This window comes from Panthera uncia, assembly GCF_023721935.1.
Source record: "Panthera uncia isolate 11264 chromosome A3 unlocalized genomic scaffold, Puncia_PCG_1.0 HiC_scaffold_11, whole genome shotgun sequence".
NCBI lineage: Eukaryota > Metazoa > Chordata > Mammalia > Carnivora > Felidae > Panthera > Panthera uncia.
In genome coordinates, this window is record NW_026057578.1 from 61,972,897 (window position 1) to 61,990,723 (window position 17,827).

A 17,827-nucleotide genomic window follows, 5' to 3' on the forward strand; every position below is an offset into this window, starting at 1 on the left:
CGCCACCCTCTGTTTTACATTCATTTGGTATCTGTCCCATATTCCGTGTCCTTTGATCTTCTGACAACTAATAAAATTACAAAGGTGCAATGATGGTAACACAGGTCCTTTAAATACAGTCATGAGGGGCGCCTGGGTGGCTCAGTCGGTTAAGCGGCCGACTTCGGCTCAGGTCATGATCTCACGGTCCGTGAGTTCAAGCCCCGCGTCAGGCTCTGTGCTGACCGCTCAGAGCCTGGAGCCTGTTTCGGATTCTGTGTCTCCCTCTCTCCCTGGCCCTCCCCCATTCACGCTCGCTCTCTCTCTGTCTCAAAAATAAATAAACGTTAAAAAAATTTTTATAAATAAATAAATAAATACAGTCATGAATATCATCTTCTGGAAAACCCACAGCAGTATTTGGCATTGTCCAGGGTTTATAGGAGTGTGTTTTACATCACGAATATCAGGACAAAAGTAACAGCTTATGGTTCACATCTATGCAGTGTAAATGCTATAGCAACAAAAGATAATACCAAGTAGTAAGAAACAAAAATGGGAAGATGGCATGTTATTTAAGAGAATAGGACAGAACATGATGGTAACTTAGGGAACTGCCATTTCTAGTTTTACACTTGAGAAATATAACTTAGTAGAAGTTAAATATTAGAACATGTCAAGCAAACAAAGTCAACATCTACGAAGGGACTAAAAAGGTGTATTTTTGGAAGTAAATAGAATTTGCTGAATCCATAGTATTAAACAGTTAATTACAATAAATCAATGAAATATGTTTGTTAACAGGATCGTGAATTAGTCGACCCATTTCTGATACCTCTGGTCATAATTGGAAGTAAATATGATATTTTTCAGGTAAGCTTTTCCACTTCTAGTTAAGGTGGTTGTTTATGCTTGGGACAGGAGCAAAAATAATAGTGAAATGAGAACAATGACTCTGGAAGGGAGAGGTCAAGGAGTCACACATCTTAAAGATCTGGAAAAGAGGATATAGTTGGGAAAGTGAAAATATGTAAAGAACAATAAAAATACAGTGGACTGGGGATGAAGCAGAATGGGGATAAGGTAGCTCAAGAAACTGAATCTTTCACCCAGTCACTGAGGGAAAGAACTTCCTCCCCAACTTTTAAATTGAAGAAAGCAGAAAATTGGTTTCTTCTTATCTTTGCTTGTCAGAGAATCCCTAGGGTATTCCACACTATAAAATGTGTGCTCATATCTCAATTCTGTTGAGCTACATGTTTAAACAAGGAAAGATCTGACAGCTATAGTTCTGGAAGGCCGCAGCTATTGTTCAACTCTGTATAGAAACAAATATCAAGGTAATGGAATCCTACTCCTCAGAGTACGTTCCAAAAAAAAAAAAAAAATCATCTATTTCCACACTTAATAATTTGTACCTTCCTGCTACAGATATTTAATTCTCTCAACTTTTTTCTTTTTAATAATGTATTTCTTCAGGATTTTGACTCTGAGAAGAGAAAGGTTATATGCAAGACACTTCGATTTGTTGCACATTATTATGGAGCATCATTAATGGTTTGTACCTTTCCTACCCTTTGGCTTGAGTAGACAGCACCAAATTTAGAAAGGTTAGCAACTTGATGCACAGTTATAAATACTAGTGCTTTTACTAATGCACATAATCCCCTCCTTTCCTTTCCCATTGCCCCCAAACCCTCTTGTTACAGTGTTTGATAATGTATTTCTAGAACACCCTTTGCTAGATGGCCTTCCATGTCTTTGGAGCAGCTGCTTATGCCCATAAGCCCCAGTCCATCTTAAAGAGATAAACTGGCTATTAACTTATTCATTTTTAGTTTCCCCTTAAGAATGAAAATCTGTATTTTCTTTTTTTTTTTTAATTTTTTTTTAATGTTTATTTATTTTTGAGACAGAGAGAAACAGAGCATGAATGGGGGGAGGGTCAGAGAGAGAGGGAGACACAGAATCTGAAACAGGTTCCAGGCTCTGAGCTGTCATCACAGAGCCCGATGCGGGGCTCAAACTCAGGGACCGCGAGATCATGACCTGAGCCAAAGTTGGAAGCTTAACGGACTGAGCCACCCAGGCGCCCCGAGAATCTGTATTTTCTTAAGAGAAAAGGGGGAAAAAAAACCTTAACAAAATATTCTTTTTTAAACTTAAAAAAAAAAAAAACAAAACACTGCTCTTTGTTGTAGAAGTTAAAAACATGAACTCGGGAGTCTTGCTGCCTGGGTTTGAATCTGAGGACAACTTTCTAGATGTGTGATCTCAGACTGGTCACATAATCTCACTTAAGCCTCAGTCTCCAACAGGGTAAAATAGACAAAAATAGTGCCTTCTTCATAGGGTTGTTGTGATAAAAGAAAGTAACGTGACATGCTCACCACAGTGCCTGAAACAAAGTGTTCCTTAATAAATGTTGCTTATTATAACTGTTACCATTACGTTCCACAGCAGGACCAAAGGATAAAGGATATCCTTTAATGCAATAAGATATAAAAGCACTTTTATTTAAAAGAAATAGTATCTTCCCATTTGAATGGTTTCTTTTTCCCCCTAAATGAAAGTGCTCAGGGGAAGCGGGAGACAACATGGGCTAGCCCCTAGCCTTCATGGGTAGTATATTATGACTAAAGGTAACATTTTAAACTTTTCAGAATACTCCAAATAAATTGCATTGTGTATTTTCTTAAAACTCAGTACCTTTTATGTTTATACTGTATCTGCTTACATATTAAATTGACAGAGTACTTTGGAAATATTCTTTTTTAGAGTTTTTAAAAAAAGTTTATTTATTTTGAGAGAGTGTGCATGCGTGAGTGTGGGAGGGGCAGAGAGGGAGAGAGAATCTCAAACAGACTCCATGCTGTCAGCGCTGACCCCGATGTGGGTCTTGATCCCACAAACTGTGAGACTACGACTTGAGCTGAAATCAAGAGACACTTAATCGACGAGCCATCCAGGCACCCCTAATTTTTTTTAAAGTTTTTATTTATTAGAGAGAGACAGATGGACAGCACAAGCGGGGGAGGGGCAGAGAGGGAGAGAGAGAATCCCAAGCAGGCTCTGTGCTGCTAGGGCAGAGCCCAACATAGAGCTCAAACTCACGAAACTATGAGATCATGACCCAAGCCAAAACCAAGAGTCAGACGCTTAATCAGCTGAGGCACCTAGCCCCGCCCCCCCCACCCCGCCTAATTTTTTTAAAGTAATCTCTACACCCAATGTGGGGCTCAAACTCACAACCCCGAGATCAAGAGTCGCATGCTCTACTAACTGAGCCAGCCAGGCGCCCTAGAAATACTCATTTTTACTATTTCAAAAAGATAGGGGAGTTTAAAAATGAATGATTCCTCCAAGATACAGAAGCAGAGACGATGGATCTTGTAGTTTCTTATTTTTACCACAAGATAAAGCCCCACAGATCTGGTTAGTTAGCTGAGGGAAATCTCTTTCTTTAAGAGCAGATCACACCTGATGATCAGTCAGGGCCCAGTCTGGTCTTAAGGGTACAAATTTAGATGAAGTCAGACCAAGCCAGGACCCAGCAGGCCTAGATGGCCCTAAATCATCAGGGTTTTCTAGGGAACGGATTTGAGAAAGGCTTCATCTCAGCTTTCAGTAAGCCTGAGGGATGAGAGGTTGGGTTAGAGGAGCACTTCTAGACCATCAAGAGAACCATACAGCTTGCCTAGCTTCCCAGACCAAGAAGACAGTAGCCAAAGTTTCAAAGCCCCGTCTTTCAGTTTCACTTCAAGGAGGACAGTTTGGGGTTGCTTTACAAGATTGCCAGATCCTTTAAAATTCAGTCAAGAAAATGGATTCACTATTATGAGCAATCTGATAAAGTTATTAAAAATAAAAATAGAAAAACATTGAGAGGTAGGACCAGATTCAGTGGAGAGCTGCCAGGATGGTTGGAGATTTAAAAATGTGATATATGAGGAGGAGTATCAAATCATCTAGAATGTGATAATGCTTTTTAAATATTCAAAGGACTGTTCCATGGAAGAGGGAATAGGTATATTCTTTGCTCTCTTACAGTCAAGAACAAGGAATCAATAGAGTTTAGATCAAAATAAGAAAGAACTCTCTAATCCTACCATTATCTGAAAATGGAATGAACCGCTTTGGGAGGTGATGAGTTCCCATTGAGTTGATACAAGCAGAGGCTCTACAGCTATTTGAGGAGGATGTTTCAAGGCAATTGATGCAGCAGATAGGGAAGTTGAGTCAGAAAACTTCTCATGTCCTCCCAGCCCTACAGTTAGTTCTATGAAATATGTTTGTGATGAGGTATTTTCCTTTCCACACATATTCATCATCATCATCATCATGAAGTTGTGTTTTAAAAATTCAGTTAGTTTTTATACTTTTAAACCTTCTTTCAAAGGAAGTATTAAAATTATTTCAATTTTGAAAAGTCAATGTATTAAATTTTATATATTCACATGAATAAATAATTTGCCTGGGAGCCTGTTCTTTTTTTTTTATTATTTTGTTATTTTATTTTATTTTTGAGAGAGAGAACGCGTGCGCATGAGTGGGGGAGGGGCAGAGAGAGAGGGAGACACAGAATCTGAAGCAGGCTCCAGGCTCCCAGCTGTCAGCACAGAGCCTAACGTGGGGCTTGAACCCACGAACTGTGAGATCATGACCTGAGCTCAAGTCAGACACTTAATCGACTGAGCCACCCAGGTGCCCGGAGAGAGTCTGTTCTTAATCCAGAATGAATCTTATCCTGAAAACTGATTTCTTTGCCTTATAAAATTCCATGTCATTTTGGTTCATGGTTGTTTTTCCCACTTTCATACATGTTAACTATTCTTATTTGGCTGAATAACTTTTGATATTTCCAAAAAACAAATCTAGTCTTAAAAGATTTGTAGGGTAACCAACCACATATCCTGATTTTCACCTGATGTCTCAACTTAATTATTACTATTTTTTTTAACGTTTATTTATTTTTGAGACCAAGACAGAGCATGAACAGGGGAGGGGCAGAGAGAGAGGAAGACACAGAATCTGAAGCAGGCTCCAGGCTCTGAGGTGTCAGCACAGAGCCCAACGCAGGGCTCGAACCCATGAACCGTGAAATCATGACCTGAGCCAAAGTCGGACACTTAACTGACTGAGCCACTCGGGTGCCTCAAGCTATATGATATTTCTTTTTTTTTAATTTTTGTTTAATGTTTATTTATTTTTGAGACAGAGAGAGACAGCATGAACAGGGGAGGAGCAGAGAGAGAGGGAGACACAGAATCTGAAACAGGCTCCAGGCTCTGAGCTGTCAGCACAGAGCCCGACGCGGGGCTTGAACTCACGGACCGTGAGATCATGACCTGAGCCGAAGTCGGACGCTTAACCGACCAAGCCACCCAGGCGCCCCTCAACTTAATTATTAATAGTACCCACCCACTTTCATTCTCTGAAGTGTTCTGGTTATGGTCACTCTAGTTATTATATACCACCACTGAGAATCTTCAGGAACTTGTTTTGCAGGCTCAAAGGCAATTCTGAAAAGTTAAATGATCATTTTAATGACTATCAGTATTGTTGAATTAGTCTGTAGCCTCCATGTTGGCCTTTTGGAAGACAGTACTATGCCCTTGGATGGAAAAGTTATTTATGATGTAAACCTATTTTCTACCAACCAGATTGCATTTGGGCAATAGTTATGAGCCATATGTGGGAGTAGCCAAAATGACCAGTGCATAAACACCAGTCCCTTCCGTATCATGCACTCATAAAATGTGAAGAGTGAGTTAAAATTTATTGAGACTTCTTTATTTTTATTTTCCTTTATTCAGGTTTTTTGTCTACTCAAACAAGTGTGTGTTGGGCAAATAAATAGTAATTCTGTCTGCAATTTGCACGTGTTCAAAGCCATATTTATTTTACCTGTTTCTGTGATCTGAAAGCAGAGCATATAATTTGTTCTCTTGATTTTTTTTAGTTTACCAGTAAATCAGAAGCTCTATTACTAAAAATACGTGGAGTTATCAACCAGTTAGCATTTGGCATTGACAGAAGGTACTGTTAAAATAGATTTTTTATATCTTTTTATTATTTTTTGCCAATAATCTCCTCTGATTATTGCTCGTATCAGGCTTTTGTTTCTTGATAGGAAAGGGCCTCCAGGTGGCTCTTCTTAGAGAAATAATTTCATATTATTTCTCATTTCCTATGTTAAATATTTCTCAAATATTATAACTAAAATGTTATGTAATGCTTAAAGATTAGAATAAAATAATCATACTACTACCCTTGTTTCCCTGATTTACTTTATTTCTGTAATCTTAGTAGCTTTCCCTGTATTATCATTTTCTTATATTGATTATAGAAATTGAATTGATAATTGTAGTATGTATATTTTTCTTAAACTTGCTCCTTTTCTTGGTTGTCATTTAAGGTAATTTATGTCTGTCACTCCCCCCCCCCCCATAAAGCCTTTATTAATGCCAGACTTTAATATTTGAAATAATTTAAATTGATATTCACTCATTCATTTAGGAGCAGTGTGCTCTCTCACCAGTAGCTAGACGTAAAACCCGGCTCTTGTATTTACAGTAGAGCATGGCAGGATATTCGATTGCTAAACTAAATTAGACTCTTTTTTCTTCTTATCCATGTAGCAAATCAATATGTGTGGATCAAAATAAACCACTGTTTATCACAGCAGGATTGGATTCTTTAAGTCAAATAGGTTGGTGAACTTATTAAGATTGTTCAATCTTTTTTTAATTGCTTATTGATTTTTATCCTACCCTACGTTCACTTCATCTCCAACATACCACCATTTCGATTTCATTATCATTGCTGTTATTTCTTATGCGTTTATTTGTATACACGGTATTGATGCAACATGCATCACACTGACATATTTGGGATGGAAGGAATGTTGCACCTAAGAGACTGGTTTTGGATTTCTAGTTCACTATAAAATTTGCATGTATTTCTTTTCCCTTGCTGATTTCCAGGTACTTTTAAATTTTAGCTTGTTGGGTGTAGAAGAAAACCAGAAACAGAGTGGTCAGGAAATTCAAAGCTACAGATTATGGGCAGTGATGAAAAATATGAGATTCAAGTGTTGGAATAAACCAAAAAAGAACAGTTGTACTAATTATGTATCCTTTAATTCATTATGAAAATAGCTTGCTTCAAAAATAATGGGATATATTTCCTAAACGTATGGATATGTTAGGCTCATGAAGTGAAAATAATTTTTTTTGGTTTTTTGTTTTGTTTTGTTCTGTTTTTTTGCGAAAACAATTGTTAAGAGTTTATATAATCAAGCTCCTTATCTTCCCACAGAAGCTATTTTCATTGTGGAGGTTTGGGCCCTAGCAAACTTCTACTCTGTAGCTAGAAGTTTGGTTTTAACACTCTAGTAGATAGGAGTTTTCTTTTTTATTTCCCATCACCTATTACTCGTACTAAAGTTGACTGGACTTCAAATGTAGATCTTTGTAATATAGATTGAATTGGAATGAAAAGAATAGAGATGGTTAATGAGTGATCACAAAGACTTAATTTCATTAGCAGTGAGAATCACGGTATGTACTGCCAGGTAATGCCCCTGTAAATAGCTGGAGGTCGGACAAGGAACGAGAATGACTGAATTTAAAAAACAGGGAGGGTGCAAAACATAAGAGATTCTCAAATATAGAGACCAAACAGGGTTGCTGGAGGGGTTTGGGGGGGGGGTGGGCTAAATGGGCAAAGGGCATTAAGAAGGACATTTGTTGGGATGAGCACTAGGTGTATATGTAGGGGATGAATCACTGGACTCTATTGAAATCATTATTGCACTACATGCTAACTAACTTGGATGTAAAATAAATCATGGAGCTTAGACCTCATCAAAATTAAAACTTTTTGCTCTTAAAATCCCACTTGAAAAGAATAAAAAGACATGCCACATTCTGGGAGAAAATATTTTCAACTGCATATTTGACAAAGGACTAGTATCTAGAATATATAACTTAACGGTAAAAACAGAATCCAACTAAAAAATAGGCAAAAGATATGAGCGGGCATCTCACCAAAGAGGATATAGAAATGGCAAACAAGCATATGAAAAGATGTTTAATATCTTTAATCATTAGGGAAATCAAATTGAAACCACAATTTGCTAATCAGAATAGCTCACAAAAAATAGTGACAATGCCAAATGCTGGCAAGGATACAGAGAAACTGGATACTCACATTGCTAGTGGGAATGTCAGATGGTAGTTTTCACTCTTGAAAACAGTTTGACAGTTTCTTATAAAACTAAACATGCACCTACCATATGACCTAGAAATTGCATTATTGGGCATTTAAGAGAAATTAAAACTTATGTTCATATTAAAATCTTTACACAGATATTCACCGTGGCTTCATTTGTAATAGCACAAAACTAGAAACAACCAGAGATGTTGTTTAAAACTATGTACTATGGTATGGTATATCCATACAATAAAATACTACTCAGCAAAAAGGAGGAACAAACTGTTGATACACACAATAATTTGGATTAATCCAAGTGTATACTGAATGGGAAAAAAGCCAATCAGGAAAGGTTCTACACAATAGGATTCTATTTATTTAAATTTTTTGTAATGAAAAAAATGTTAGAAATGGAGGAAAGATTAATGGTGATCAGAGGTTAGGGACAGGACTGTAGGTGGGGAGGCAGAAGAGATTGGGAAGAGAGTGGTGTGGTTATAAAAGGCCAACACATAGGATCCTGAAACAATGGCACTATACAGTAAGTATCTTAACTGAGGTACTGGATGTTTACCTACAAAGGTGATAAAATTGTATAGAACTTACTACACACACACACACACACACACAAATGAGGACAAACAGAAACTTAGGAAAGCTGAATTAGATTGGTGGATCGCATTACTGTCTTTCCCACCAAAGTGGTAAAGAGGTACTGAAAGATCAACAATGTAGATGGTAGAAGAGAAAGAATTAGAAATCTCAAGATTATAGACAACTGCCAAGAAGTGGCAGCAATTTTTCAAATTGAATTATATAATCAATACATAAAGGCATGCTCATTATAAAATGTTAAAACAGTACATAAGAATCAAGTTTGATATGTGTACTTCCAGACCACTTTCTAGATGTGTGAATGTTGTAGAAAAAACTATTTGTTTGAACATAACTATCATTCTCTAGCTATTATTTTTAAAGTTTCCTTTTCTACTCAATGTGTGTTAGTGGTTTTTCCACAGTAGTGCCACAGCTAGGTCTGTTTGGTATTTTGACTGCTGGACACAGTTACAGAGCATGGCTGTGCATAATTTAGTTTACTATGCCTTTACTGATGGACAGTTTGGTTGTGGCCAATTTTTCACTAACACTAACGATGGTGCAGTGTGAAACTGTTAATACGTGTGTGCAGGTGTTTCTGGGTTAAACACCAAAAACGGGTTTCTGGGTAATAACATACGACTTTTTTCTGTATTTACATAGGAGGTAGTAGTGCCAAATTACCTCCCTGAATTAGTTGTCCCAATTTGCATTCTAATGAGTAGCATGTTAAGACAGTCTGTTTACATACAAATTCACAAACACATGAGAATACCAAACTCGGTATTTTTGCTGGACACCAGTGTATGTGTGGGGAAAGAGAATCACAGTTGACCCATTACTCTTGTCTCCTCTTCCTCTGGTGCTAGAATCTGGGGCAAGTGGTGTTGCTATACTGTGTTGGGGTAAATTTTAATAGCGGCTATGTTAGGGAGAAGGGAAATGACTGATCTAGGATTTATGCTTTTCTAAGTGTCATCTGTTTTATTGATAGTTTGTCAAGTTTTAATCAGTGCAGTCATTTGGAGTACAACTTCCAATTCTAGGATCTCCTCCTGTTCCTGATAATGACATTGGAAAGCTTCATGCCCATTCACCAATGGAATTGTGGAAAAAAGTGTATGAAAGGGTCTTTCCACCAAAGGTATAGATTTCTCGTTCTTTTAAAGCAAGACTTTTTTGTACTACTCAGTTATTGGGAAGTGTTCCTGAGTTTATTATGATTACTTTGCTTTCTATTCACATGCTCAAAAATCAAGTATGTGCCAAAAGTCTATTGTACACAAGGCACTGGGACTTAAAAGGTGGGCAAGACATAGCTCCCACTCCACTTTCAAATGCAGCTTGCAGGCTTCCTGAGAGGGAGAGATAGTGGCTAGAAGGAAAGGGTGGGAGAGGGCCTGGTAGAATTTGAATGGGCCCCAATGGCTGGCTGAGGCAGGCAGTAGTCACTGGGGGTCTGGGCATGAAATGACTCGAATTGTAATTTCAGAGTATCAACACACTAAAAGATACCAAGGACCCCGCAAGAGACCCTCAGTATGCTGAAAGAGAAGTTGACGAAATGAGAATGCAGAAGGATCAGGTATTATCCTAAACACTTATTTTATTGCATCTTGAGTTTTATCACAAAATACATCTGGAATTACATAGATTTTTCTTATTTAATGTTTGTTTTTTACTTTTAAAATTATTGAGGGGCGCCTGGGTGGCTAAGTTGGTTAAGCGTCTGACTTTGGCTCAAATCATGATCTCACAGTTCATGAGTTCAAGCCTCACACTGGGCTCTGTACTGACATCTCAGAGCCTGGAGCCTGCTTTGAAATTCTCTCTCTCTTGCCCCAACCCTGCTCACACTCTCTCTCCAAAAATAAACATTAAAAAAAAAAAAAAAATTGAAATAGCACATCTTCACTCTATAAAACAATAAAATTCTGATGTGCACAAAGAAGGAATTTAAGCCACCTGCCATTCCAGCACCGAGACATGACGTAATGTTCACATACTGTTTTTGGATTCTCCCGTTTACTTTATGTTGAAGAGGGGTAGTGATTCTTACCTTGCTGTTGGGGAGACAGTTTCATAATATGCTTTTGTTTGTGGGATTAAAAGGTTTTGTTTTTTGTTAAAACATTACATACTTAAAACTTTTCTTGTACCAGAAAAACTCAGAACTATCCAGTCTGAAACCACATAAACATAGGATCTCCCAGGAAAGTGATTAAAAATGGACACTGAATGGGGCATCTGGGTGGCTCAGTTGGTTAAGCGTCTGACTTTGGCTCAGGTCATGATCTCCTGGTTTGTGAGTTCGAGCCCCACGTTCGGCTCTGTGCTGACAGCTCAGAGCCTGGAGCCTGCTTCAGATTCTGTGTCTCCCTCTCTCTCTGCCCCTCCCCTGCTCGTTCTCTCTCAAACATTAAAAAAAGAGAGATGGAGTTCCATATATGCCTAGCTAGTACCATTTGTGATACACAAGTCATGTAAGAATGCAGAAGCTGGTAAATTCATCATGACCCAATACTTAGATTTTCTTAGATTTCCTTCTAGTTTGATAAAGTGGGACACTGTGCAGAATCCAACCTTACACAAGTAGGCACTATAAATGGGATGCCCTAACAACCTCTCAGGTGGGATTTGTAGTGCTATGTCACTCGGGACAGTCACACTGCTGTGTAACCTGAACACAACCATCCACTGGAGCAGTGACCAGAGTGATTTTCTCAGCACTAGCCTTTCACCTTCAGGGGCCCTAGAATAAGAAAGCAAAGCATTTTATTTAAACATAGTCCACAAGACTTTTGAAAACTGTGTCATGAATAGAGGGTTTCATTGCTGTAGCAAAGTGAGAGGCATGATGTAGAAACAGATGACCTCATGTAACCTTTATTATGTGTGCAATTGACTAAAGATTAGTTGGAAATCATCGTGAATTAGTATCTAGGAGTCAATGACTTAACTGCTGTTGTTATGTTTATGTCACATAGTTTGATCTCTTTTATTACATTTACATGCACAGGTATTATAAAAGGGCTGGGATGTTTCTCAGCATCATGACTTTTCACATTCAGATCCATCTTCCCTGACCTAAAACCGAAGGAATTTGGAGTGGAGCTGGAAAGCAACCCCACAATACCTAGCATTCTTCACTATTAACACAGCCTATGAAAGAATTTGTCTGTGTTAGGTGAAAATCTAGCCAGTTGTCCTCAGCTCTTTCTTCACGCTGCTGTTTTCTTGCTCTTTTTAAGCTTATCCTGAGAGAGTAAGTGTGAGTGGGGGGAGGGACAGAGAGAGAGGGAGAGAAAGAATCTAAAGCAGATTCTGCACTGTCACTAGAATGCCCCATTCAGGGTTTAGTCTCACCGTGAGCTCATGACCTGAGCTGAAATCAAGAGTCTGACGCTTAACTACAGCCCCAGTTTTTTTCCTTTGTTCATTTCTTAAATTCCACATGAGTGAAATCATATGGTATTTACCTTTCTCTGACTTGTTTCACTTAGCATTACACTCTCTAGCTCCATCCATGTTGTTGCAAATGGCAAGATTTCATTCTGTCTTTGGCTGAGTAATGTTGTGTATATACCACATCTTTTTTATTTTTTTAATGTTTATTTCTGAGACAGAGCATGAGCAGGGGAGGGTCAGAGAGAGAGAGAGAGAGAGAGAGAGAGAGAGAATCCGAAGCAGGCTCCAGGCTCTAAGCTGTCAGCACAGACCCTGAACATGGGACTCAAACCCAATAACTGTGAGATCATAACCTGAGCTTAAGTTGGACGCTCAACCAACTGAGCTTAAAACTTTAGAGGTTCTTGAGACAAATTGAAAACCTTTCTTAGTTTTGTGTTCACTTTTAAAATGGCTTTCTAAAATAGCCGTGAAGAATTGCAGTATAAGGAAAATCTTACTACTTCTTCCTTTAAAGCATCATCATATTATTTTGAATTCCTATGACAGCAGTACTGAAGGTCTTGTGGATATGGTGAGTTGTGTATCACACCAGTCATTCTTTATTTTCCCTGACATGACCTGTGTGACCAGCCCAATTCTTCTCTCAGTTTGCTGTCTGCAGAAGGGAGGTATCTCTAGCAAAGAATTTTAAACAATGTCCTCACCCTTACCATTGGTAAAAATAATTCAGTGCTTGCAGTTAAAAACAAGATAACTGATTACTGTTTATTCCTTGGGAGTTAAACATCTTTGAACTCTTTGATAACTGATGAACCGAATTAATTTCCTTTAAAAAAAAAAAAAAAAACAACCAAGCTGTGATCTAAAAACTAAGTCTTCAGTTTTAAAAGTTTTAACATTTAAATTGAAACAACTTGAGTACAGGTATGAAAGAGACAATCTGCAGTTTTTCTGAAAATGAGAATGGAATTTTCTTTTCATAGGAACTGTGAACTTCAATTATGTTAGCCAAAGGGCAGTGGTTGCCTTATCTTGCAGAGTAACCACTTTTCGCTCATCTGAAATAATCTACTTTGTACAGTTATTGAGACAAGGAACAACAAGTAAGAGGCCAGGAGGCAATCCCCTTAGGGATGGTCCCTTTGCATATCAATCATCTCATGCAGGGTATCCACCCATACTGGATTTTATGAATTGTCAAAGTAACATAGACTTGTCGTGGGGAAAAAAAACCCTCAAAAGACATAGAAGTATGTAACATAGAAAGTGGAAGTATCCTATCCTCTCTCCACCTATCTGCTTTCTTCGTGTGACACATAGGACTGCTGTTACTTTCGCCGGATGCCCATGAAGCCATGTGCGAATGAGCACTGATGTCTTCCCTTACTGGGAAAGTTGCCTTCGTGTGTGCGCCAGTATACACAGTGCAGTGAATATCCTTCTGTTTATGTTCTTGCACTCTTCTCTATTATTCTGTGAGACACGTTTTGAAAGGTACAAGCACTGGGTCAAAGGATATATACATTTTAAATACAGATATTTTGCTGACTTCAACAGTTTTGACAAATAGGAAACAAAAAATAAGATCACTTTTAAATACTTAAAGTATGACAAATGCATTTAATAGTTGAAAGACAATTTATATGTATATATAGTATGTAATTTCATCTTTAAGAAGTGGATCTCTAAAGTGTTGCTTAGGCTACCCAGAAACACTGAAGACTACATTTCTAGAAAATCCTAATTGTAAGAATTTACAGAATTGTCCAGAAATTTTGAAAATGATAATACCACAAAGGATATACTGTCATATCTAAAAGATGCTAAGGCAGCATTAAGGCGCTTAGTTTAATTTTTAAAGTTTTTCTCTTCAAGTAATACATATTTTTGTTTTAGGAACTGGAACAATACAAAAGAAGTTCCTGCAAGTCTTGGAAACAAATTGAGCTTGATTCTTGAACATAATTCAACTATAGTGTATTTATTTATACTTTCCCAAATACAAGTAAGTTTATTTTATTAATTAGCTATTATGGTAATAAGTGAAGAAAGTTAAGATGTCTAATTTGTTAAAGGAAAAGTGGAATTTCTTGTATTAGTGCAACTCCCTGGATACTTTTAAGTCTATAAAAAGGGGGAAAAGTTGTGTAATTACATGCAGTATTTTTTTTTTAAATAAAAAGAATCTTCTGCCTGCCTCTAATGTGTTTATCTAGTATGTACTCAGTTCAGCATTTATAGGTTTCTGCTTATATGGTTTGAGGACTGTGAAAGCGAGAGCCTTTAGTAACAGTTACAAGTGTGAGTCTAAGCATTTATATTAGACACATTCCTTCTTGAAGTATGTTCTCAGGTATGTCTGATAGGAAACCAGAATCCGGGTCACATGCACAGGTGCTATCATTTAATTCTGAAACACAGGCACAAGAAGCACCTGAAGTAAACTATTAGCGGGGAGAGAGAGACCACAAAGGAGGGGAGGGGGCGGCAGACAGAGAAAGAGAGAACCCCAAGCAAGCTCCACATGGAGCCTGACGTGGGTCTCAATCCCACAATCCTGGGATCACGACCCAATCCCAAATCAAAAGTCTCAACTGACTGAACCACCCAGAACCCTCTCAAGTACCTATTTAAAATGCACATTCCTGGAGCTCCTGGGTGGCTCAGTCTGTTAAGTGTCTGGCTCTTGATCTCGGCTCAGGTCATGATCCTGTGAGATTGAGCCCCATATCGGGCTCTGCGCTGACAGTGTGAACCCTGCTTGGGATTCTCTCTCTGCCCCTCCCCCCGCTCACTCAAAATAAATAAATGAACTTAAATAAAATGCACATTCCTGACTCCCCACACCCAGAGTTCCTGAATCAGTGGGTCTGAAATGGGGTACAGTAATCTGCATTTTTAATCAGCACCTCCAATGATTCTGGCATAGTTATTATGAATATAACTTTTTGAAGAACAGGTAAATTTAAGGAGATATGTTATTAGTAAGCAGGCCAAAGCTTCATGAACTGGTAATAACTGAGATCATTTCCAAGGTGAAAGAGCCTTTACGAAGCTTTCTCGAGCCTATGAATTTGTGTGTCTGCTAGCCAAGTTCAATTTGGAGTAAGCAGAATTATTGTCATTAACCAGGAAAGTCACTGACTCTGTGTTCTTCCCCTTCCATTATAAAATATGTTTGCTCTAATATACCATACCCAGCTTCAAATAAGCACACTAACCCCAAGAACACCAAAATGGATGAGCGGTATCTGAGTGGATAGCAAACTACCTGATCACTGCAGTGAAGTAAGACTTCATCAACTAGTTGCAATGCATGTGGGTCCAGCCCTCTTAACAACAGGATTTTTAGCATGTTTCTGAAGAACCTCAGTCTTAGCAGCAGACAGGCACCCGGACTGAGTACTGTGGAGAAAGAGCTCCCTTTAATAGTGAACATTATAATCTCAGAAACATCACTGACTTGGTGGGAAGAAACAGCCTATTCCACAATAATAGAAATTTCTATTATATAATTTGATTGTCTTACACATCACTGTCCATTTTTGACTTAAGACACAGACTGTCGCATGTTGAAAGTCATTGTGTTCTAAGGTGGTATCACTAACATTTAATAGCTTGAAGTCACATGCTATGTCAATTTTCCAAATGTTTGAGCTAGAATGAAATTCATCTGCATATGAATAGTAGAAATGTTTCCACTTACAGTGCACACCCATATCTTTAGTAAGTTGAAATCAGAGATTTCAAAAGAGGTTCCTGTGGGACTCTCTTTGAACTACTTTAGTAGATTATCATCTCCAGAATTATCTATAACTGATGTGACATATATAATCTGTAAGGTATTATGTAACTATTACACCATAATCATCAGTGTCAAAGACCTTTTACAAAAATTGACAATACTATTCTGGTAATTTGCCAATGTCTCCAGATCCTTAAATACTATTCTAAGAAACAGAATTTTACTATGGTCTCCTTAATGAAATGATCTTTTCTACTATAATGTAAGACATTTCAAATGCTATAATTTATCATTCTTTATAAGTTAGGTCACAGCAATTGAACAAGTTCATGTACTCACTAAGATGGTCTCCCCTGGAGTTACCATGGTAACACTGAGACAGTGTCTTTTCAGACTTGTGCATGAATTACTTGACAATCAATCAGAAAGATAGTACAGAACTCATTTTTAATCATCTATATACATCATTTCATCCTGAAAAATATGTAAAATAAGTGTATTTGTATTTATCAGCATTCTTTCCCTTTACAATTCAAGAATCTGAATTCCACATGTGTAACCTGGTTCTTCTTAGTGTAAATGTTGTGTCAGTTGAACATCTTTTCTGTATGGACTTTAATACCTGCTCTCTAGCCTTAAGATGCCATTACTCAATGCATACACTTTAGTAACATACACAAGTGAAAAGTGGAAAAATAGCAAACTCATCTTTAAAAACATTACCAGAGGTTTGTCTGGTATGTGATGTTCTCAGTTCAGCCCATTCCTAGTTTTTCATTTTAACTACCCCCAAAAAATCACCAGGTGCTCTGTTTCAGGGGTCTTCATCATCCAGCATCTGCCTAACATCCTTTTAATGTGGTTGAGTAACTCAGCCCCCTCATGTAGGTTTTTAAATGATAATGAAAGAATTCCTACCTAATTCTGCATGATGCGTGCTTTAGTCAAACCCACAATTCTCTTTTCTGTTATTTACAGTGAGTGATCATTCACATGTCGTCTTCTTACCAAATCTTGTATCAAGTGTAAGCCTAATTTTTTTTGTTTGTAAGCATAATTTTTTAACATGTATTTTTCTGCATCTGGAACAAAGAAAAATAATCTCACCAGTCTCCCATAACTTTATGAATTCTTGATATTTACATATCAAGAATTGGACCAGCTCAGTCACAATTTCCAAATATCACATGTCCCTGCAAGTTGGAATATCATGACCTGTGTGGATCTGAGGGGCACAGATGGGAGTTTTAATGTTTAAAAGACTTTATATTATCAAGAAACATGTGACTTTCTTAGTTTAGACATTCCAAGTAGTCATGCACATTTGGGGCGTAAGGTCCATTTTTGCAGCAATGTTCTTTACTATCTGCTAATGAGATGATCCCTTACTTTAAAAACAACTATTCCTAGGATAACAAGAACTGGGATAAAGGCATACAAAATCAGAAAGTTTGTCGTGAATCTGGATGTTGCACCTGGGCAGGTTCTCTCGATGAATTGAATTCCTTGAGTGAAGGCACACATTGGATTAGTTGTCACAGAACCATTTGAGCTGCCTGCCAGGAAGATTGACAATGTCAGATATGATGCTTCCCAGGTAATCAACAAGTATTTACCAACTGTCTGCTAAGTATCTTTTGTCATGAAAGATATAGGACATTAAATTTAGAGAATCCAGAATTCATTATTAGATGAAGCAATAGTGGGTGCTCTGGGTCCTGGCTTCATTTGAAGATGGAAATGGGTTTGTTTCCATTTGGGGTATAAACTCATTATCATAGTACTGATAAAAATCATGATCTCTTATGATCACCTAGTACTGAATATCCTAAGGTTAGATGTTACCACCTAAAAATATCTAAAATAGCTACTAAATTC

General features: G+C 37.8%; 2 protein-coding genes across 3 annotated transcripts in view; one reads left to right on the forward strand and one right to left on the reverse strand.

The window, feature by feature from the left end:
• Window positions 1-14,400, forward strand: part of DYNC2LI1 (dynein cytoplasmic 2 light intermediate chain 1) — a 39,086-nt gene extending 24,686 nt beyond the window's left edge. Inside the window, exons 7-13 of one of the 2 annotated variants that reach the window (XM_049650215.1) lie at window positions 784-852; window positions 1,459-1,536; window positions 5,942-6,018; window positions 6,621-6,691; window positions 9,840-9,937; window positions 10,286-10,378; window positions 14,101-14,400. In XM_049650215.1, coding sequence (XP_049506172.1) covers window positions 784-852; window positions 1,459-1,536; window positions 5,942-6,018; window positions 6,621-6,691; window positions 9,840-9,937; window positions 10,286-10,378; window positions 14,101-14,163 — 549 coding nt within the window. In that variant the 3' untranslated portion in view covers window positions 14,164-14,400. Of the gene's footprint in view, window positions 1-783; window positions 853-1,458; window positions 1,537-5,941; window positions 6,019-6,620; window positions 6,692-9,787; window positions 9,938-10,285; window positions 10,379-14,100 lie in introns of those variants that run through there. The other variant, XR_007461962.1, reaches the window with a different exon arrangement.
• A 1,979-nt stretch (window positions 14,401-16,379) lies between these two features.
• Window positions 16,380-17,827, reverse strand: part of ABCG5 (ATP binding cassette subfamily G member 5) — a 32,488-nt gene continuing 31,040 nt past the window's right edge. The window contains exon 13 of the mRNA XM_049650218.1: window positions 16,380-17,505. Coding sequence (XP_049506175.1) covers window positions 17,312-17,505 — 194 coding nt within the window. The 3' untranslated portion in view covers window positions 16,380-17,311. The remainder of the gene's footprint in view (window positions 17,506-17,827) is intronic.